At 32.9% G+C, this 22,604-nt stretch overlaps 4 protein-coding genes and 1 long non-coding RNA gene across 6 annotated transcripts; 2 read left to right on the plus strand and 3 right to left on the minus strand.

The window, feature by feature from the left end:
- Positions 1–727: 727 nt before the first annotated feature.
- LOC122530615 (elongation of very long chain fatty acids protein 6-like) lies at positions 728–4,964 on the minus strand. 2 transcript variants are annotated; one of them, XM_043657720.1, is made up of 5 exons: positions 4,868–4,964; positions 4,436–4,481; positions 3,502–3,588; positions 2,283–2,628; positions 728–1,849 (listed from the first exon to the last, which is right to left on the minus strand). In XM_043657720.1, the coding sequence occupies exons 4-5, from the start codon at positions 2,606–2,608 to the stop codon at positions 1,300–1,302; spliced, it is 876 nt and encodes a 291-aa protein (XP_043513655.1). In that variant the 5' UTR covers positions 2,609–2,628; positions 3,502–3,588; positions 4,436–4,481; positions 4,868–4,964; the 3' UTR covers positions 728–1,299. The 2 variants fall into 2 exon arrangements, with proteins under 2 accessions (XP_043513655.1, XP_043513654.1); XM_043657719.1 differs by lacking the exons at positions 4,436–4,481; positions 4,868–4,964 and having other exon boundaries at positions 3,502–3,740.
- A 2,376-nt stretch (positions 4,965–7,340) lies between these two features.
- On the minus strand, positions 7,341–9,290 carry LOC122530622. Its single transcript, XR_006307058.1, has 2 exons — positions 7,950–9,290; positions 7,341–7,602 (listed from the first exon to the last, which is right to left on the minus strand). It is a non-coding gene; the product is annotated as an uncharacterized LOC122530622 (long non-coding RNA).
- A 1,122-nt stretch (positions 9,291–10,412) lies between these two features.
- Positions 10,413–14,388, plus strand: LOC122530620 (protein TAPT1 homolog). The gene is made up of 7 exons (XM_043657726.1): positions 10,413–10,786; positions 11,324–11,478; positions 11,547–11,644; positions 12,888–13,216; positions 13,365–13,462; positions 13,662–13,877; positions 13,986–14,388. Exons 1-7 carry the CDS (start codon positions 10,642–10,644, stop codon positions 14,352–14,354), a joined length of 1,410 nt encoding a protein of 469 aa, XP_043513661.1. The 5' UTR covers positions 10,413–10,641; the 3' UTR covers positions 14,355–14,388.
- Positions 14,389–14,737: 349 nt separating this feature from the next.
- LOC122530619 lies at positions 14,738–15,638 on the minus strand. The gene is made up of 3 exons (XM_043657724.1): positions 15,620–15,638; positions 15,213–15,543; positions 14,738–15,021 (listed from the first exon to the last, which is right to left on the minus strand). The coding sequence occupies exons 2-3, from the start codon at positions 15,450–15,452 to the stop codon at positions 14,782–14,784; spliced, it is 480 nt and encodes a 159-aa protein (XP_043513659.1). The 5' UTR covers positions 15,453–15,543; positions 15,620–15,638; the 3' UTR covers positions 14,738–14,781.
- Positions 15,639–18,093: 2,455 nt separating this feature from the next.
- On the plus strand, positions 18,094–22,290 carry LOC122530608 (arylphorin subunit alpha-like). Its single transcript, XM_043657707.1, has 6 exons — positions 18,094–18,371; positions 18,617–18,950; positions 19,431–19,852; positions 20,192–20,508; positions 21,237–21,592; positions 21,768–22,290. Exons 1-6 carry the CDS (start codon positions 18,147–18,149, stop codon positions 22,172–22,174), a joined length of 2,061 nt encoding a protein of 686 aa, XP_043513642.1. The 5' UTR covers positions 18,094–18,146; the 3' UTR covers positions 22,175–22,290.
- Positions 22,291–22,604: the final 314 nt, after the last annotated feature.

Genomic DNA, 22,604 nt, shown 5'->3' on the forward strand with positions numbered 1-22,604 from the left:
ATTCAGTCACTTTGTATTAGTTGAGAAATATAAGTATTTATTCCACATAACGTCTCATTCATTCCATAAAACATCTCTCCGGAGGTTGTAAAAGGCACGACGAGAGAGCGACGAGCGAAGCGGGCAGCAACCAACGTTCACCGTCGAGCTTGCCGTAACATAGAGGAAGCCTAAAAGGCCATTGATTTGGATTAAGCTTCGGAAAAAACATGACATCCATGAAAGAAAAAAACTGTAGAAAAAAGGAAATTAAGTCTAAATAATTCGTTTTCATGTTGTGATAAAAGTTACTTTCATTACTGTCCACTATTATAATTTTAATTTTCTGTATCGTTCGTCATATTATACGTATCCTGCCCATTTTTACATTAATGCATAGAACAAATTTTGCACGAGTGTACACATTTCTTTTATCCAATCAATTTTTGATACATAATATATGAACATTATATGTAATCTTCGCGCAGAACGAAACACACATGCGTCATTAAATATTCATTTCCTTTTTAAAAACCTAATTAAAACGACCTTTGAAAATGAATCGTTAACACTCCTATCAGAAAACTAGAATATACGAACATTAGTACTTTAAAATATGTAAATATTAAAATCAACAAGTATATAAAAACATGCACAAGATAATATGTAAACGATTCGTTTTTATCAAAAACTCAATCAAGACGTACATTTATTACGTCGTAATTTCATTCGTACAAAAACTCGTGCATTCGTTGTAACGTCAGAATCTTTTTATTCACAAAGTTTGTGATTACAATTCGATTAAATACAAATTTTGTACATTGTGATGCATTATGAAATTACATTATTTCTGTGACGTGTTAATTCCACGATAGAGAGCCATTTAAAGAGATTTAAAGAAATTTCAAGCCTCTTCTCGACAGGAGAAAATTTTCTCGCGCTGAATGAAATTAAGCATCGTAACTTACTTAAGCTATAAACACTATAAAAATTCACGGTGTCTCATTTTCTCCCATAATTTCTTCCTTTATTTCTGATCTGCAATTAACATCTATCACTCCGAGCTTCAAATCGACAGATACATACTTGCAAGGAAGAGACTCCAAATGTCTTTTTAGAAAAAGAAAGTCTTTTGAAATTTTCCTCTAAAAAAACTCTTTTCTTTAAAAGAAAGTCTCTTAAAAAGATTTTCTCTAAAAAAAAATTTCTTAAAATTTCTCCAAAGAGAATTGAAAAAAAAGAATCTCCAAGAAACATTTATCATCCATAGAAAAACGGTCTCTTCAACTCAATGCTTCGCGAAAATCTTCAAACTGCGCTCTAATTAGTTTTGATCTTGTTTTCGTGATCCTCAGCCTGATTCTGCCTCTCTTTGGCGCGAGGTTTTTGTTCGTTGCTGGACAGGTAAGACTTTTGGAATAATCTGGCAAACAGAACGAAATAACTAAGGTACATAAGCAGACCGAAGGTGGAGTTGAGAACCGTCGCGTGGCATTCCTTCTGGCCCTCCTTTAGGTAGTAATACGTCGCCCCTGTCACGAAAGTGCCAACGACCATTTGCAGTAGCTGCATCGTGGTGATTATCATGGCAAACCATTTCGGCAGTTTGAATTCCATTGCTTTTGCGGCGTAGTATGAATACATCCAAGAGTGGACGAAGTAGTTCATCACAATGTACCATCTGGCTGTACCGACTAGTAGTGCGTATGCGTGCCACGTGTAGTAGATGACTGTTATGTGATGGTACCAGTGCAACAATATCAACTGCTGTTTTCGTAGGACGATGAACACCGTATCCCCAAGTTCTATGATCTTCGACAGGGCGAATAGGCATGACCAAAAGGCGCAAACACGGTCATGCGTGTAGTAACTGGAAAGAAAATAATTCTTTTCTTTTTATTCTGAATTATGAATCAATACCATAGACAGGTTAACTACTAAAGTGGTCAAAACGACCAACTTGGAGTTTCTTCGTGGAAATTTTATACGTTTGTAACAGTGTATTTTCAGAGTATGTGAAATATGAATTTATGAATTACTTTGAAGAGGTTAACACTCGTTTTGTTAACACTAGACTTACCAAAAGAGCATGTGAAATATGAATATGTATGATATAAATTATGAATTACTTCAAAAAAATTAATTACTTGTTTTGCTAACACTGGAATTACCAAAACGGTCAAAACGATCAACTTGGAGTTTTTTCACTTGTCTTTTTTTCAGTGACTCTAAGCAGCTCATTAAACGAAGTATGACGTATTTTTAATCTCATCCTGTATTTTTCATCCCAAATTGGAAGTTACCTGTTCGAGCAAACGCTATAGTAAAACCCGTGATGCTGTAACACGTGGAAAAATTCCGGCGCCGTTCTCGTAAATCCTATAATGGAGAACAGTGCCAGCGATGCGCTCCACAACGCAAGAGCATTTCTCAGATTGAACTTCGGCTTGTCAGACATATAACGTTTCCCTCCGAAAATAACAATCAGATAAATGGCAGTGTAGTAGAAGCATTTCCACCAGTGATCCCTCATCCACAAGTAAGTATCCCAGATGAAGTCGGTCGTTTCGAAGCTGAAAGTGACCCAATGCTCAGGGCCAGTGGCGTTCATGAACTCCGTCCCGTTCATCTTGAAATGCTCTCAAATGTCTGAAAAGAAAGAAAGTTGCCATAATCCTCTCTCTGTTACTCTCAGTTTAGAAAATTGAAAATTCGACAGAATATATAATCGGAATATTGATGTTCAATTGATAAAATAATAGTGACAACAGTGACAGGTATTTGATAAGATATTTAATTAAAAAGGAAAAGGAAAAAAGAATAACTAAAAGAAATTTTAAAAATTGAAGAACGAATTAATGTTTGACAACATTAATATTGATATTGATAAGATAAGACAACAGTGACAAAACATATTCGAAACATTAATATTCATATTGAGACAAAACATATTTCATAAAATTTTTAATTAAAAAAAGAAAAAAGAATCGCTCTTATTATTATTTCAGTCTTTTTCTTTTTCTTTTTTTAGACTTTTCTGTTGACACTGGGAACTACCCGGTGCGATGAAAATAAACGATTTGTAATTTTTGCTAAAAATTGTATAGATTTCTATGAATTCTAAAGCAATAGAAGTCTGCAAAATTTCCACAAAAAATTATGACTCACTTCGCGATCAAGATTTATTTCAATATCTTGGAAAAATTGCAGGTCAATTTTCTCAATTCTCTTCGTTGTCACATCGAAACGTTTAGGTAAAAAGTAACAAGTTGAAATTTTTCTATATATTTATAGATAATCTATATTGCATAACAATATCTTCTACCGGTCTAAAAATGCCACGTTACATTTTTAATACCATAACTCTGCAGACACGAGTAACAAAGAGAATGATTTAATTCCAATTTAATTTATTCTATCCAATTCCAATTTTATCCTATTCCAAATTCTATATTATAATTTATTTAAGAGCTCTTAGTTTTCTTTTGTCGTAAAACAAGAAATTTAAATGTTAGCACTTACTCAGATTTAACGCAGATTTTTGTACGAGAGAGTGATCTATTCCAAGATTATTTCCTTTTTCTCCGTTTCCGTTCTGTCGAATGTTTCCTGCATGAATCAATAACCAGCGTAGATAAAAATTCGAAACTTCCACTGGCTTTTTATTCTATTTCACTTCACCAACAAATTAAGACTAACAACTATGTTCGTATGTATCTAACGTAATTTCTGTAGAACCCCACTCTGCCCAAGGAATATATCTACACACACACACACACACATATGTATATGTACACGCACTCGTATAAATAAAATATAATAGCGAATAGAAGAAAGCAGGCTTGCCTGTAGAAGCAAAAAAACTTATCATTCAAATTAATATTCATCGTTACATATTAATGATTTCTGCATGTTATACTCGGCAATTTCGATGACGATAAGTTAGGTAAGCTTTTCAAGTAGGAGCACTTCTCGCGTCAGGGAATTTATTCCATTTATTATTTATTATAATATGTTTTGTTCCCTGTGCTAATTGCATAAGAATTGTAATTGTTTGGTCAAATATCAATGAGATCAATGACTGTCGTAAGTCAATTACCATCTTGCTCATTGTTTGCTTTATTGGTTTAATTTCAAACTGTTCCAACGTTTGGCAGAATAAATAATTTTAATATTCGTTCCTTTACTTGTTTGTTATCTGTGATCTAAGTGATTTGATTTCACCGCGGTGATATTATGTAGTATTCGAGATTAGATTGAAAGAAACGAATGAGTATACATTTGTATATCTGTGGATTACGGGAAACACACTTGCATCTGTGTATATACGGAAAAAACCACGTGCCACGTACTCTCACTTCTGGGGCATTATCATTTGAAGTTCGTAATGCGATTTTTCGAAAAATGTGCAAACAAAAACTTGCGTTATTGTATTATCCATTTTCCATTTTCTTACTCTTAATGTTTCTCGGGGTAATTTCAAGCCTTGGTCGTCGGTAGATCTAGCGTTCAAAAAAAAGAAAAAGAAAAAAATGTGAATCGATTTGTGCAATTACTCTGTGAAATTATTTAAATAATATCGTGTGAAATAATATCATAGCCAGCAATTTTTGAATAGTAATTTTAAAATGTAATAATTCTGTGTAAAAGTTACTTTGTAGATAAATTTCTCAACGAGCGGGGCATCTGTAATAGTGGTGAAGAATGAGGCAATAAAAAGTGATTTAAAAAAACTACATAAAGTATATGTTAGACTAAATAGTGCGTTCCAAGATTAGAATGTGATTCTAAATGATTTTTAATTGTCCGTTTATATAATGCTTAAAATATTTTCTTTTAAAGAAAGTATAGGAAAAGCTATAATTATGATAATTGCACGATTATTTACAGCACAGTTTTTGTCCCTACTATGCTGATCACTGGCATTACTTTTTCCACTACATCGATCTCTTCACTTTTTCACTAGTTGTAAAGAAACTAATCAACAGGTTGAGAGAGTGGTGCGAGGAAATTTCAGTATAGTGGAGTGGGGTCAATGCAGTGGAGGGGGCAGCACCAGCGATTAGAAAAGCAAGGGTCCTCGGGCCAGTTAGCCGGTTCTGATTTAAGAAATCAAATAACTGAATGATATGCTAAAAATGACCAGAAGATATTAAATATCTGTTGTACGATTTGATGATATATCGTTTGAAAAATGTGAAACTGAGACATAGCGAACCACAGCATTAAATCTATAAAATACTACTTTAATTTCTATTGAAAGGAAGAAACTAAGTACAGTTGATTTTCAGACTTAATTATTTAACATGTACATTGAAGAGATCCTCATATAGGGTTGAAGTTATAAAAAAAAAATTATTCTCACAGAAATTGCTTGGTATAAAGGGGCACATTATGTAGTATAAATGGTATTTTGACATCAAGCGGTCAAGTTGATCTTTTTAAATAGAATCATATAATTTTGAATGATTTTTTGAGTATTGAATGATTTGTCTGAGTATTATTTATGAAGAAGTATTATTATCTTTGCGCATAATATATCCGCGTATTTGAATATATTTCATTAGATTCGATGGATTCACGTTATTTGAATAACGTATTTGTATTTTTATTATTATCTTTACTTTATCTGGAATTCGAAATCGTCAACATACAAACCATGTGTTAAACGTTTCAAAACCATTTCGATGTTTGAATTATCGCTTGATCGTTTGGAGCTCGTTGTTTTAAGATGTTTAAGGATATTACCAGCATCTTTTCGTGTATTGCAGCATCGAGGATTTTACCATATCGTTTGCTCAAACAGATAAGTTGTTCACTTTTATTTTCCTTAATTCCATGCGATATATACGACTTATCTTGTACGACTTATCTTCCGTACGGTGGTTACGAAATTGTAATTGGGAAAGTAAAAAAACTCCCATAATCGCCTTCTATGTAGAAATGAATCCGCTCGATCATCATCCGACGTCAATTGGACAAATCAGCATATGAAATCGATTGCACTGTGACACGTGACGCGTCACCTGATTCGTTCGAAAATGTCAGGCGATTTCAATATCGACATCGAGTTGACTCAGATGCACATCTTCAATAATAATCTGCACTCTTGCTGGGGCTCCTCTCTCTCTCTCTTCGAGCGCGACGCTCGCTGAAATTTAAAATCGACGCTTGAATCTTTTTTTTTTAATTAGACTCGCGCGAGGGAGAGCGTACCAATCTGCCCGGTCCTATCTGCTTACAATTTTATAATCATCTCGTCTGCTTTAACATTTAAAAAAAAATGATAAAAAGAGAACAAAATATATCAGACACGCTCACTCTGTAATTCTTTGAACAGACGTACGCTACTGAGAACTATTGCATAAAATATGATAAAAAATTTGCATATATTACGATGTGTACGTTTAATTGAATGTATTCAATTTCAACGACTCGATACATATACTCGACACTTGCGAAATTTATTAATATTTCAAAACCGACTGTTGAAGCAAGTACCAAGATTGGCACCAAGTTCCAAAGTTTAATCACGCACATGTAAAATGTTTATCAGGCACGACACATTGACGTATTAAACTGTATTGAGCTAAAAAAAAGTTACTAATATGCATCTGGTTTTTATGTCTAACGAGCTAATAATCGTCAATTTATGACTTGCTTTAATAATTGAATAAATTGGTGAAAATGTTACAGTTTGAGTAAAAGAAATTAGCAATAACTATTCAGTACAAACGTAAGTAAAATTCGACAGTAAGTGAAATATTCCCAAAGCACGTGTCTTTGAAAACACGAAAATAACATTTGAAATTGTTGCTCCGATTCTGAGATCCGCTCGTCGCACGTGACACACACACCTCTCTGCATGTATTCAACGTTTCACCGGTCTGGAATTCTGTTAAAATTACATTAAAATATCAGAATGAAATAAAGGTAGTTCCACGTTAATTGTAAATGAATATTTAGAACCTTATGAATATTTAACAAACAAATCTATCCTGAGTTAGTACAAATAAAGTACAGAAGAAAAAAAAAAGACGTTTATCATTCATGAGTATAGCAAACTCAGCAGGTTACTGTGCTTGTAAAAACTTTTACGTAATACAACCGATCACTCGTACCGATTCAGATCTTTTATCTTTATCAGCACGCACGGTTGAACCAATAGCCAATATAATATAACCAAAGAAATAAAAATGCATGCAACTCACGATTAGATGCGAAGAATATTGTCATCATGGCAGTTGTTGTACGTGGAAGGAGGGGGAGAGTTGTTGCGAAGCTCGTTATTAGATAATTATTTCTTTTCTGGAAAAAATTTGATTGAAAAAGACAAAATGATTGATAATAATAGAGCGTACCGTTTCTCTCTTGCAAAGGATCTATTTTCTTTCCGACTTCAGAGATCAAAGAGATAATAATAGTACGGATAAAATGATGAAATAACGATTAATAAAGTATCGTTAAACAATTAATCAGTAAACATTACGTGGCCAAGTGGTTCAATCCCGCAAGTTTTGACAATGCAATAATAACAGTTTCATGTTGGTGGTATGGACTATGCACAGAACAAATTCAAATTGAATTATTCAACTAATTATTTGGAAAAGCGAAGTCTTTCTCCTGCAAGAATATCAATAATGAACATGTTATATATATATATACACGCTTGTATAAGCGCATATTCATGTGTCTACACTACGTGTTAATTCAATTTCCTCAAAATCAGAATTTACTAAATGGGCGAATAGAATACAATAGAATACAAGTGAATTAGAATACAATTAAACGCGACACCTTTTTTGAATACAGTTACATTTTGCAATGGAAAGTAGAATTATCGTCTATGCTAAATATATTTGTTAAAAAATATAACAAATCATCATTTAAGTAATCGTTTAAGTAACACCTACATAAACGTACTCGACGGTACAAAAATAAATATAAAAATTGTTGATTGCAGCCTCTACCTGGTGACCACTCCAAATCCGCCATTTTGATGCGCTTCCCGCGCGAATATGTATTTTATACTCCAATATTGTCGATTCCAGTAAGATCGATCACGAGAAATTATATCGAATATCATGGCGACTTTTGTTAAAATTACTGCTCGCGCTTTTGGACAAATAAAGGTTATCTAATTTGGAACGAAAAAACAAACAGCTTCCTCCCTTGATTCTTCTCGCTTATTAAATAAAGTAATTAATCAAACAAAATGTCTGTGGTTTCATATATTGAACACTATGTCGAACAAGAGTATTTTAATTTTAAATCTTTGTTTCGGATTTTGTTTTAGATCCGCCATCTTGTTGCGCGTCCCGCGTAAAACTGACGCAAATATGTACGTTACATTCCAATGTTATCAATTCCAATAAGATCGATCACGAGAATTTATATCGAACATCGCGGTGATTCTTGTCCATTGTTTCTACGCTTTTGGACGAGTATAGGTTATTTAATGTGGAACAAAAACTAAACAACTTTCTTTCCTGATTTTTCTCTATTAAATAAAGCAATTGATCTAATATCCGATTTAACATTTTGAACATTGAATTTTAAGTCGAACAAGCGTATGTTATATGTTAATTTTAAATCTTCGTTAGATTTTACTAGTTCAATAACTTATTTCGAAGTAATTCCCGTTGCATTGCCACAAAATTGTCTTAACTTTTCGGAATCGTCGTACCAACTAACTGTTTACTAACTGTCAACTGCAGGCGGAACGAAAGAACTGAGGCTCGATGTTTACTTTGTATCTATACATCTTGCCACGTTTTCAATCATAATCACATTTTACTCCGAAATTGCAAATGAGCACAGGCGAAGTGTGTAAACACAGAGAAGAAGTGAAGCTGTCCTCGATCAAGTTGTAAAGTCGAATTTAATCAAATTACAATCTGAAACAGTCTGAACTGTCGAATTAAATTGAAATTTTTGCTCTGAAACATTTGTCTCTGCAAAACGTAATGCTTTATTTATTTATTTAAATCAATGTTTTATTAAAATTAATTAATTATGCACGATTAGCGTAGTGTTCAATTGTAGCAGCGGCGACATTGAAAAAGAAGAAAATAGAGAAGGAAACACACATCAGGCGGCAAATATATCAGAATTTCAATTTGAAAGATCATCAGAAAAGCTTGGAGAAACATGTCATTATAAATAAAAATTAAATGAATAATATTTGTTGTATGTTTTCACATTAATTGTCGTAATATTGAAATATTGTTAATTGAAAGAACAATATGTACAATTGTAGGGAACACGTAGTAGGTAATGTAGATTCCTACCACGAGTTCTTACACAAATAATTAACACAGATGATATTTGAATAANTTTTTTTATAATTTGTTAGGAAGTTGATGCTGCGTCTGCAGTGCCTAGAGGCTTGGTGCGCCTGGTGACCTGCACTTAGTTTGGAGTTATAGTTAGGTGATTTTTGTGAGGTTTGGTTGGGTATATTTTAGGTGATATTGCAGGAAAAGTTTCAAAAAACCTGCGGTTCCTTAATAACTCTTCTTCCTCTTCGCAACCTGGCTTTATATAGCCACTGCTTGCGAAGAGGGGGAAAATCTTTTTCCCGCCTTTTTCTAGCTTTTCCCGGGCTTTTAACTTTTTGCTCGGAAAAAGGTGTCGCTGCCTGCTTTATTGGAAACGCACCTTTCGACGTGGCGCTGTCCGGTGTTTCGCGGAGGTAGCGGTCGCTACACAATTGAAGGGCTGTGATGTTGCGAGGATGATGTAGGAAGTGGTGGTAATGTGAGAAAATGCGTTTCGTCTCAGAGTCGCTGCCTAGACTCATCAGTGGGGCTGATGGCAGCGACCCCTTAACCCCAGACGCTTGTTGTTGTAACTATTCGCTAGGCTGGATGGTGGTCACCCATCCTAGCGGTTCCGCACTCTGTTTGCTTAACATCGAATATCGGTTGACTTCGACGTTAGGCGCACAGCCACTTGCGGCTTGTGCAAGTTGGTGTTCGAAACTCGTACTCGAGGAACTATAGGTCGCTACACAATTTTAGATATGATTGCCATCTATCGGCAAGCTGGCAGTACTATCCAATGCTACACTGTAAAAAGAAAAAAGGAAAAGAAAACGAAGAAAAGTCAAACGTAAAAAAAGAGATTATCAACTTCTGTTACCTCTTGAACCGACAATTAAACTTAGCTACATCTATAAGTAAACCGACTTTGTTTCATTGAGTAATTATAGTAATTTCTGTCCTTATTATGTAACGCAGCAAATCAAAACAGTATACAATGATCGCAAGATACGAGAACGACACAAAGTGGCGAAATAAAAAGAAACGTTTGCTGATCAAAGTTACAAAGGAATTTGACGTAAACGTTACGTGTTATATGGACACTTAGGCCTTGAGCGAAACACCTCGAAAAATACGCAATTTGTACAGTATACGCGTTCGTATGTATGTTAAACTTTCTTAATCTTGTTCGTGGACAGCGTAATTTATATGTTTTGTAAAAAAATAGTCGTAATTTCCACGTTTACATAATCGATGACTTCGCTTCTGGGAACGAAAGAAGTCGTTTAAACAATTAGAAATGTTTTAATAGGGGACGAGAAATTTAACGTTGAAAACGATACTCGCGGGACGAGGAATTTTGAGGTTATAAAGCAACAGGGTAAAGAATTACGCCGAAATGAATATCGATGAGAATTGGCTGAATTACGCTGACAAGAAGAACCCGAAGACTAAGTCTACGAAACAATTGGACAGTCATATTAATAAGATTCAAGATGTGAAGGCTCAGTTAAACGCTGGGAAATATCGGCAAAGGAGACGAGGTAACTTCATTTGAACTGTCATTTGTTTGACAAGTTATTTGTTTACTGACATGAAGTTGTAAACTTATTGCAATAATATACAAGAAGTTAAAGAAATGATGTGGAACTTTTAAAGCTAATAATACTTATCAAGAGAAATAAAAAATGTTTAATATAAATATGTTTGTATTTGTATCATGTTCTAATTTTATTATGTTTATAACGTAACAAACACATGTATTTATTATTTGGTAAATGTTTAACATAAGACAGACCTCTATCTCAATAACTATTCACATTAGAAATATATAAGAATATTAACTTTTTAATAAATTGATAGCAGTTATTTTGTTTTAATCATTAACATGCAGGAAAGATACATTTGTTGTAATGTAGAATTATGATCTATTTAAGAGTTATAAAGACTCATTGTAAGAAATGATCTCCTCTGTCTCATAGCTTAATATAAATTATTCTATTTATGTTGATTATATCATAAGCGTTTCTTAATTTGATTTGCAATAAGTGTAATTTTTTTTTTTTTCATTATTATCACAGGTGTATCTCTTGCACAATTTCTAAGAGCAGAATTAACAAGAGGTTATCAATTAGAAAACGACGAGGAAAGTTTCTCTGCAAGAAGAGAGAAACTTTATTCATTTTTGAAAATTCCAAAGGAAGTTGAAAAATTTATGGCCTATGGGTTTTTACAAGTACATATATTTTGAATATTTCATTTGTAATACAAGATCACTATGTAATAGAAAATTTTTCTGTGTAGTGTGCAGATTCTTTTCTATTTGTTTATACATTTTTACCGTTAAGATTTATGATGGCACTATGGACAGTAGTTACAAGACCCCTCTGGCACCGTCTTGGGTAAGTATATTTGAGTTAGTTGACATATTCAAGGTTGACGTCAGATACATATAAATGGAATATTTAAATGAAAACATTGTCACATCTATATTCTAAGAAAATATTGATACAGGAACCAGGAAAATAAAATCAAATGAAATATGACGAATTCTGATTGTAGCCTTGAATATGTTAAACATATAAATCATACACATATTAATGTTGCATTAACGTTAATTTTGTAATTTGTGTGTATCATAAAAAATTATAATATTCTGAAAATAACATATTTGCTGTAAATTGCTTCAATATGATAATATAATTATAAATTATTTCATACCAAATTGATCACTTCTCCACATTGATAATATGACAATTTTTTAAGTGAAATATAATACAAGTATGAAATTAGGAAAATTTAAATCATTATTTTGTTGATTTTCAAATTTTAGAAATTTTGTCTACTCTGCAAAAAACGCATTATACCTAAGAATTTTTATATTTAAAATTCTTTATCGAATAAAGTCTAAAAGATTTATTATATAACAATAATAATAATTTTTATATTGAAAAGTCTTATTTTGAAAGTTTCGTATTAAAGGATGGATGTTTTTAAATCTAAAAAAAAAAAATATATTCCTTGAAATGTTACAAAATAAGCCCTTTTTTAGGCTGGTTTCTTTAAAATTAACGTCGCAATGAGCTGTTAAAGAGTCGGTGCACCCTGTACCCGAGTTTCAGGTAAGGCGTGCTTCGCTAAACAAATTGAAGAAATTATTCACAATTACCCTTGATGCCCAGCATCATTTTAAAATAAATACTTATATTAATTACACTTTGCAATTGCATTAATAAATAATAAATGGAAAAAGTTGTGCCATAGAATAATAGAGCTTAAGTAGTGCAAAATTTTCATTTTTTTCTTCATGATTTTTCTTTAATATTATTTCGAATAGAAATATGAACCGTTCAAAAGACATTTTAATCAACTCCATAAATCTAAAAAAACGAAAACGGATAATTACTTTTTAATAATTTAATAATAATTTATTTTTATGAGATGGAGAGATTCATAAAAAGAGTTGATCAGTTTGCTTTTGAGAGGCTCATATAGCCTGAATTAATTACTAGGTGATATTTTGCATTAATCGAATTATAAAAGAGATAAAAATCATTCATAAATATTCACAAATGTTCTTTCATGTCAGACTGAAATTTTTTTATGTATACTCTATGTTCTATATGAAATGAATTTATGATCTAGAAAGAAGAGGGATTTAAGAGTTGGAGAACGATGTCTAAGACCGGCAGAGATGTGCGACCTTTTAAAAGGAATTGTGGTAGTTACCTGTTGGGCAGCTACATGGAAGGTTGACACCTCTATGATGTACCATTTGGTCAAGAGTCAGTCTGTGATAAAATTGTATATATTTTATAATATGCTGGAAGTTGGTGATAGATTATGCAGCGTCTTTGGACAAGATATAATAGACGCCCTTTTTTGGACAGCTACAGAGCCTAAATCAAAGTCACAAGCAAGATCTCAACAATTGGGCATCCTACCTCATCTACTGTTTGCTTTTACCTATGTTTGTATCCTTTGTACATGTAAATAATATGAGAGAATTTTGCATTTGTAAATCTTACATTGAAAATACTTCATTTAATAATATTGAAAGATTATCTTACATTGAGATATAAAGAATTTTAATATTTTCCTATGCAACGTTCATTTCCATAGTATTACATAGTATATTGGTGCTTTTTCAAGCAACAACTTTGAACGTTGCTATAAACAGTAGCAACAAGGCTCTGCTGACTATAATGATGTCTAATAATGTAAGTCTTTTTATTTATTTAGTAATTTTTGCGAAGCGTTCGAAAAAAGATAGGTGTCAAAGAGAATAATTAATATAAAGATTTAAATACCTTAAGTATTTAAAGTATTAAATTCCATAATTCCTTTGTACAAAAATATTAAAAAAGATCTGGAAAAACATGTACAATAATAATACTGTTGCATGAACTTCTATTTCAGTTTGTAGAATTAAAAGGTTCTGTCTTTAAAAAATTTGACAAGAACAATCTCTTTCAACTGTCTTGTGCAGACGTAAGGGAACGTTTTCATTTAATGATGCTGCTTCTTGCTGTAAATCTTCAAACAATGAAGGAATATGCATGGAAAGCTGAACGACTTGCAGTACTTCTACCAGATTGTATACTACTGCTCTTTGCTGAAATCCTTGTAGATTGGGTAAGTATTAGTATAGCTATAAAATTGTTTCAGAAAACATGAGATTCTTTAGTGTTTAAATATTTCCTTCAATATCGCTTTATTTTTATCAATTCACTTTCCTTCCAGGTTAAGCACGCCTTTATAACTCGTTTCAACGAGCTCAATTCAACAGTATACAGAGATTATACTATTAAAGTAGCCTACGACATGGCTCAGACTCGCCAGGAGACTGCCTTCTCCGACCCATCGGATGTGGTAGCCCGTAGGATGGGTTTTATTCCTCTTCCTCTGGGAGTGGCGATAGGAAGAGTACTTTGTACAACCATTACACCACCTGTCCAACCAGCTAACATAATTTTGTTGCTTCTAGCCTATTTTATCTTAGTAACATTCAAGATATTAAATAGTTTGATAATTCTCGGCAAAGCGTGCGATGTGATTTTGTCACATTCCAAAAAATCAGACCACGAAGTAACGTACAATTGTATGGAATAGTATTCCGATGTACAAGTAAATCAAAAAAACGATACTATGGTGTTGTTTTTGATTCACCTTGTTTACAACTCATATGCTAGGAGAATATCTGATTATAATATTTTATCCTTTCCTTTGTACAAAAATATTAAAAATTACATATAAAATTTTGATCGTTTTTATCAGTATAACTCTCATCATTCTATCATGCTCCAAGTACTGTTAAATACTTTACTGTAATATTATAATTTTGTGCAGTACAGTTTCATTAAAGCGTATGCATAACTTTATTTCTTTATTATTCATAAATACATGTTATTTATAAGCATACAAAAGATATGAAAAGAAATAATTCATATTTATATTCACATAGAATGTTTATATTTATTATTTATTGAGTTAGTGGTATTTTTTAATACAAGCTCTGTTTTTTTCATTAGTTAATATCTTATGTATATTCTGTTGTTTTCATTCTACAAACAGAATTTTTAGCTAAATTTTTACCTTTGCATCTTCTTTTAAACTTCTTCATTTTATACAATTTGGTGGATAACTTATTTTCTTCATGCTCTGGAAATGCAACATTGCACACTGATATTTTACTACGTTGTTCATGATCTTTAATCGCGAATGATCGCAAAATATATAGATAATTGCTAGAATTCAAGAATATTCTGACTGTGATTGCCTATTAAAAGTATATATGCAATATTAATTGATTTCAAAAAAATGATACTATATCTTAATTCTAATGGTATATTTCTGTTTGTTTTCTCGTGCAATCATTGTAACATCTAAATAGGCTTTTCTGTGATATTACATTTTATATGACGTGTAATAATACATTTTTGTGAATAGAATGTTAAAATTATAACTCACCCTACCATAAAGATCAAATTCTTGTAAATGAGCTTGTAACTTGCTCATCCATAATTTCAAATTTTTTTCAAGAACTCCATGCGTTTGAAACATTGTATTAGTTGTTTCTCCAAGATGATCTGCGTGGTATTCTATATCATCTCTCAATTTCTTAAGGGACATTTTAAGTATTGTCATTAAACTAGCGAATTCAGAGGATGCTAGAATTATATCTTTCTCCGAAAATGGAGAAAGATACATTTTTTCAAACAATTATATACTCTTATATTCTTATTTGAAAAATATGCAATGGTCAGTTTTGAAACACTACTTGATCAGGAAATGTAAAAATCTACAATAGTAATAATAATAATATGTAATACTATACATACATTCTATTAATTGCTCTACTTGTGATTTACACTTACTTTTCAAAATTATGGTTAATATATTCACATCAATATTATTACTTTTGATTTTTTAAGAAGCGTATGAAATGATTAAAAAAGAAACAGATAAAACTTAAAAATGCCATAAACAAACTGAATTCAGTTACACATTTTACACAACAATAACTTTACTACATATTTATACGCTGCTTCACAACATTTACAATAACTTTGTTCATACTATTCTTTTAATATAGTGCAGATTTTGTACATGAAATTTAAAAAAAATAATTAAAAAGATTGGCATCATTTTTTTTCTTGATTTTCACGTGCCTCTCGAACTTTTATCTGGGTAATATTCAATATCACAGAGTATATAATTCACGGGTCAACGGATAAGTAAATAACATTTAACATTTAAATTGTAAAATGCGATGTAGATTAAATGTGGCAAAAAACACGAACATGGTGAAATAGCAGATACATGGAAAAACACTAAAGCCAATGAAACAGATTTCTCAGTTTTTCATAGGGCAGTATGTTAAAAATAGAAAGAGAAGTAATAATTGTTTTTAACTATATGATTTCTTTTGTAAACGAAATTGAATTAACTATGCTATTTTTGAATGTTTGTCAATCAATATAATAACCATAATAATCAAGATGGAAATGATTGTCTCTGTTATTGACAGAGAATAATCAGAGAACAAGTAAGATGGAATAAAACATAGAATATAAATAAGTACTTGTTCGCACAATAATTCCTTTACATGAAAAATACAACTTTAAAAACGATTTTAGAAAAAGGAGATAACAGATATAAAAGAAGATTTCCTATTGTGTAGCATGCAGTATAATATGATAGTTTGAATACAATATAATATAATATAAGAAAAAAATATTGTTCGAATATTAAGATTAAAAAATGTTGAAATAACGTTAATCAGAAGTCAAACATTTATGAATAATCTTTTGAATGACAAAATAAGATTGTGTAATGAATGGAAGAAGGGTAAAAAGATAAAATAAGAATACTTTTCCATAAGACTAGTGTACAACAATATTATTCATTATCCTTTCATTATTCCTTTGTACTCTCGTTTTTGAAATAAAAAAATATTTAATTAATCAATTAATTATTTAATTAATTAGTACACGTGAATGTATAATTCTGTTATTAATTTCATAAATAAATACAGTGCATAAGGTCAATGTTTTGACCATTCTCGATTCAAGGAAAAATTTTGCACGTTTTATCTGCCTGCATTGACAAACGATGAAAATATATTTTTATTTGAAGTTGATAATTAAATCAATAATATCATAACCGACACCACGGTAAAAATTTATAATACTAATCAATAAAATTTATAGTCCTATGTTAGATTGCAATACACGTATGAAATTTGTTGTATCAATTTTCTAAATTTTTTTTTAAATAAGTATTTTCTAAATAGTTTCTAAGAATTTTTACAGATTACTCTGTTCGACTTTATTGCATTAATATAACGATAATATTATTTAGCTCTAACTTTGGATTGATATTTAAATTTATTGATATAATTACTGAACGTGGAGAAATTCGAAAAATTAAAAATAGGAGAAGCAAATTATAACTAATGAATTGTCTGACAATTGCAGACTGAAAAAGAAAAGCTTTTGCTGTTGTAATATTTAAGCAAGATAAACACATGTATATGTATACGTATATGTAGCTAATTTTAAAACTAATCACTTTAGACCCCTAGGGCCCACAGGGGAGGGCAATTCGAGAATGAGTTATTAAGAGTGAATTCCTTGCATTTCTTTAAATGAAAATTTAACTTTCTAATTTTTTTCTTTCAAATTTCTTTCCGTCTTTTTGTATTTTATATTATGCTCCATTTCAAAGTTGCCTCAATTGAATTAATTGAGTCTTTGTAGATCATACATAATACGTTTCCTCGATGTACCCCTCTTTTGTCTTTCAATGTCAGAATCGACGAACTATCGACGAAAAAAAATAATAGTGTGATAAACAGCACGAGTACATAAAATTACGAATTGGTTGAATTTCGACTACTCTGCCAGTATCATCCAAAGGTGAAAGACCAACTATAGGATGAAACTTGAGTGTCAGGTGAAACGAATTTATCTGATAATACTCTCTGCTTAATTACACCTAGACTTAGATTCTTGAACCAAATTGAAACAAAAACAGCAGTGAAAGTTCAAAACATTTCATAACATGTTTTGCGAAAAAGAGAGGTGCCTGCAAGCGCAAGTTCGAATACTTTTGTCAATATGTCAATGCGTGTCTGCATTACTGAGAAGCTGAATTTTCGAAATACCAAAAAATAAAACAAAGAAAGAGGAATCGATATCGCCGTTTCTCGCGTTAATAACAATAAATCATTCAAACACACAGGGGTGTATCGATGACACACGATATCTCTGTGTACACACGACGTGGGTCAGAGGTTCCCCGTGATTATTCTATTCGGAATAAGTATAAAAACACGACGGTGGACCGTCGACCGGTACACAATCGGTGTAATTGTATCGAAGGTGAACGAATCTCCAGAGAATGGTGAAGTTGACGTTGTTGGTGGCGTTATTAGGCGCAATTTGCGTGGTCTGTGGGGCGTCCCTCGCAGGAACTCGCACCGCCGACATGGACTTCCTCCACAAGCAGAAGAAGATCTTCGATCTGTTGCTCTACATGAAACAGACAGACCTGAGCGATGCCGAGTGGTACGACACAGGGAGAAACTATAACGTGGAGACTAACATCGACATGTACAGAGACAAGGTGATCCTCCATTGAGATGCTCACGCAATTCTCTGCGTCAAAGACGCAACGAAAGCGAAAATATTTTTATCCAACTTTCAACTTTCTACCCTCCTTTCGGTAATTTAACTCGTAAGAATCTTCACTTGATGAAATTGCCAGATGGAAATAAGTGAGAACGCTCCAACATCAGTCAAATCAAATAAATGAAGTCCCTGAAACATTTACGAAGAACATGTTACATTTGTTTCAACCATCTGTTTCAGAATGTCGTGCAAAAGTTCCTCTGGTGGTGGAAGCAAGGGATGTTCCTTGACCAAGGTGCCATCTTCACGCCGTTCAACTCCGAGCAGAAGTACGAGATGAAAATGCTTTTCGAGCTGTTCTACAACGCGAAGGACTTCCAGACGTTCTACAAAACGGCTAGCTGGGCCCGAATTCACACGAACAACGGCATGTTCACTTCCGCGTTCACCGCCGCCGTGCTCTACAGAAACGACTGCAGATACATAAGATTGCCAGCGATCTATGAAATCTATCCTAATTATTTCTTCGACTCGGGCGTGATAGAAGAGGCGCAGAACTTGAAGATGTCTCGAGGTAGCTATAAACTCTTCTCATTCCTCTGGCACTGAATTTTTCATTAATTTGCTTGATGAGAAAAATCTTTTATTAATTATAACTGTAACAGGAGAAATTCTTTCTGGAATCATAATACACTGAAATTTGTGATCAGTTTTAGTCACAATACACTAAACTAATAACCATAATATGCTAAAACTTCTGATAATCCTGATTGTATCTTTTTTATAATAATGCACTTCTATTGTTAATAATCGACGAAACAAAATATTTCCCTGGAAGATCTAGCTTTTAGGAGATTGACTTCTGAAAAATATCCAATCTTTCAACTCTGAAGAAGACATGTTGCAATAAAATTTTTTTTCAAGACAAGAGAAGAGATCTTCGCTTTTAAAGAAGAGATCTTACAATGAAATCTTTTCCCAATAAAAGAGCAGAGATCTTACAATAAAATCTTTTATCAAGAGAAGAGATCTCACGATAAAATTTTTTTTCAAGGATCTGGTGCTGCAGCCGGGATGAACAACATCGAGACGTACCTGGTGATGGCGAATTATTCGAGCAAATACATGACGCCGTACATGGACGAGGAATACAAGCTTGACTATTTCATGGAAGACGTCGGAATAAACGCGTACTACTACTACATGCGGCAGATGTTCCCCTTCTGGATGCCGAGCAGCAAATACAGTATGCCCAAAGACATACGTGGACAGTTGTACTACTTCTTCCACCAGCAATTATTGGCTAGGTACTTCCTCGAACGAATGTCGAACGGCCTTGGTAAAATCGAAGACTTCGACTGGAACAAGCCCATCTATCCCGGCTACTACTCGACGATGACGTACCTCAATGGCGTGCACTTCCCACAGAGAGACAGATTCTCGGCGATACCTTACTACAAATACAAGTATCTTAAGGTGAGTGTGTTCAACAAATTATTATTTTCATGAACAATTGATCAATATATATATTGATCAATTAGTCAAGAATATTAATATATTGGTAAGAAGAGAGAGTATAGAAGCAAAATATTTCAGAAAAATAACGATAACACAGCCTGCATTATAACAGTATAATTATATTTAATACAATTCTTATGTTACAATAAAATATCATATTATAATAAATATATATTATAATATAATTCTTATATTATATTAAATATAATTATTATATGTTTCAGCAAAGTAACAATATCACAACCTGTATTGTAACGATATAATGATAGTTATAACGAAGAAAGTTCAACTTTTCAGGAAATCAACGCCCTGGAGTTCCGTATAATGAACGCTATCGACTCTGGCTACATGTTGAGCGAGACCGGGAAGAGACTCGACCTCTACACGTCGGAGGGTCTGAACATGCTCGGCAACGTGATAGAAGGAAATGCCGACTCTTGCAACAACAGATTCTACGGAATGTATGACGCCCTCGCCCGCGACATCCTTGGCTTCAACTTCGACTTCCAGAACAAAAACAAAGTGATCCCCAGCGTCCTTCAGAGTTACTCCACCAGCATGAGAGATCCAGCTTTCTACATGCTTTACAAGAAGATTGTCTCCTATTTCCTCAGGTGATCCTCGCATAGCTAATAATTGTAACAATGTATCTATATCGGTGGAACATTTGTTCATTCATTGCCACTACTATTTAGTATCTAATTTTGTTCACTCGTCACCATTACTACTTTCTAATTCTTACTAATTATTATTAGCTTTTATTATTACTGACTATTACTAGCTATTCAATTTTTACTAGTATTACTATTTCAACTATATTTACCTACTAATTATTAATTATTGAATAAAGTAGTTTGCTACTATTATTACTACTATTTTAACTATTTTTAATTACTTGGTATTACTATTACTAACTACTACAATTACAATTATTATCATTAGCTATTTAATTTCTCTCTTATTGCAGCTATTTTTAACTGCCAATTATTACTATTATTACTACTATTTTAACTATTTTTAATTACTATTAGTATTACTATTACTAACTACTAATTATAATTATTATTATTAGCTATCTAATTTTACTCTTATTGCTGCTATTTTAACTATTTTAAACTACCAATTATTACTATTATTACTACTATTTTTACCATTTTTAATTACCAATTACTACTATTTCAACTATTTTTAATTACTAATTATTACTATCACTAACTACCAATTACAATCATTATTATCTAATTTTACTGTTATCACTGCTATTTCAACTATTTTCAATTACTAATTATTACTATCATTGCCAGCCATCTGATTTTCACTTAACTATCGTTGCGTTCATCAGATACAAGAAGTTCCAGCCCCAATATTCTCAGAGCGAGCTGCAACTGCCAGGCGTGAAATTCGAGTCCGTGAACATCGACAAACTGTACACGTTCTTCGACACCTGCGACACACTGATCAACAACGCGGTGTCAGTGGAGAACTTCAAGGGTGGGCTGTATCCTCGTCTGAAGGCGCGCCGTGCCTGTCTCAACTACCAGCCGTTCACCTACAACATAAACATCAAGTCCGACAAGGAGCTGAAGGGAACGCTGAGGATCTTCCTCGGGCCGGCCTTCGACGAAGTCAAACAGGACGCGATCTACTTGCAGAAGTACTACTTCTACTTCGTCGAGATGGACCGATTCCCGGTGAAACGTTAGTGTCGAGTTCGTCTTCAATAATCCGATCAGGATTTTGACTTTTAATCCTTCGATTCGAATGTGAAACTTTCGATTAATTTCTGATCAGAGAGAATTCACCCGTGACTGACTATAATCAAAGAACGTTCAATTCGAGTGTGAAAGTAAGTTTCTCCGTTTGAATTTTACAGTTCGTCCTGGAAGCAACAGCATCGAGCGTCACAGTTCCGAGTCGTTCTTCACGGCACCCAAGCAGATGTCCAGCGAGCAGTACTACGAAAAATTGAACAAGGCGATCAGCGGAAGCGAGCCGTTCACGTACACCGAGAGGATATTCGGCTTCCCGGAACGTCTCACACTGCCACGCGGTAAACCAGAGGGCATGAGGTTCAAGATGTTCTTCTTCCTCAGCCCGTTGGAAGAAGGTGGTATCAACACGTACGAGTTGCCTCTGATCGGCAAATTAACGTACGACGGCAGGCCATTCGGATTCCCGCTGGACCGACCCACGTGGTGGAACTTCACCATTCCCAACATGTACTTCAAAGACGTGTACATCTACAACCGCCCGTACGAGAAGGAAAAGCTGAATTATTGAACTGATTGTAATTTGTTTTAAATGAAGAGGCGAGGGGGGAGAGGTTGGTTCTCCCTACATCTGTCGACGACGTTGCAAACCACTTTTTGATAATAAAGAATTCTGAATGAAGCGAACCCTTTTGTCTATTAACTAATGGCTAAAATGGCCCTCGAATTAATCGTAATTCCTAATAATATTATATAATAAATATATATAATATAAAATTATATATAATATTGTATAAAATACATAATAATTATAATAATATTATATATAAAATGTATAATATAACTAATTATTAGATATGTAAAATCGGTAATTATTAATTTCATTAAGCTTCGTGATCAACGATAATTCCCAATGATTCTAAATTAATGATAAATTTATAGAAATTAATGAAAATGTACTTTCTTTAAACAGAGCTCCTCCTTTGTTGCAAAAAGTTCTT

The sequence above is a fragment of the Frieseomelitta varia genome, unplaced genomic scaffold (genome assembly GCF_011392965.1).
Source record: "Frieseomelitta varia isolate USP_RPSP 00005682 unplaced genomic scaffold, Fvar_1.2 scaffold_347, whole genome shotgun sequence".
Classification (NCBI taxonomy): Eukaryota; Metazoa; Arthropoda; class Insecta; order Hymenoptera; family Apidae; genus Frieseomelitta; species Frieseomelitta varia.

Coding starts and splice junctions, on each gene's coding strand:
- LOC122530615 (XM_043657720.1), bottom strand. CDS start 2,608: ATGAACGGGACGGAGTTCATGAACGCCACTGGCCCTGAGCATTGGGTC. Junction 1,850..2,282: donor TATAGCGTTTGCTCGAACAG/GTAACTTCCAAT, acceptor TTTTCTTTCCAG/TTACTACACGCATGACCGTG.
- LOC122530620 (XM_043657726.1), top strand. CDS start 10,642: ATGAATATCGATGAGAATTGGCTGAATTACGCTGACAAGAAGAACCCG. Junction 10,787..11,323: donor ATATCGGCAAAGGAGACGAG/GTAACTTCATTT, acceptor TTATTATCACAG/GTGTATCTCTTGCACAATTT. Junction 13,217..13,364: donor GTTTGCTTTTACCTATGTTT/GTATCCTTTGTA, acceptor TCATTTCCATAG/TATTACATAGTATATTGGTG.
- LOC122530619 (XM_043657724.1), bottom strand. CDS start 15,452: ATGTATCTTTCTCCATTTTCGGAGAAAGATATAATTCTAGCATCCTCT. Junction 15,022..15,212: donor AATTTGATCTTTATGGTAGG/GTGAGTTATAAT, acceptor TACTTTTAATAG/GCAATCACAGTCAGAATATT.
- LOC122530608 (XM_043657707.1), top strand. CDS start 18,147: ATGGTGAAGTTGACGTTGTTGGTGGCGTTATTAGGCGCAATTTGCGTG. Junction 20,509..21,236: donor ATTGTCTCCTATTTCCTCAG/GTGATCCTCGCA, acceptor TGCGTTCATCAG/ATACAAGAAGTTCCAGCCCC. Junction 21,593..21,767: donor GGACCGATTCCCGGTGAAAC/GTTAGTGTCGAG, acceptor TGAATTTTACAG/TTCGTCCTGGAAGCAACAGC.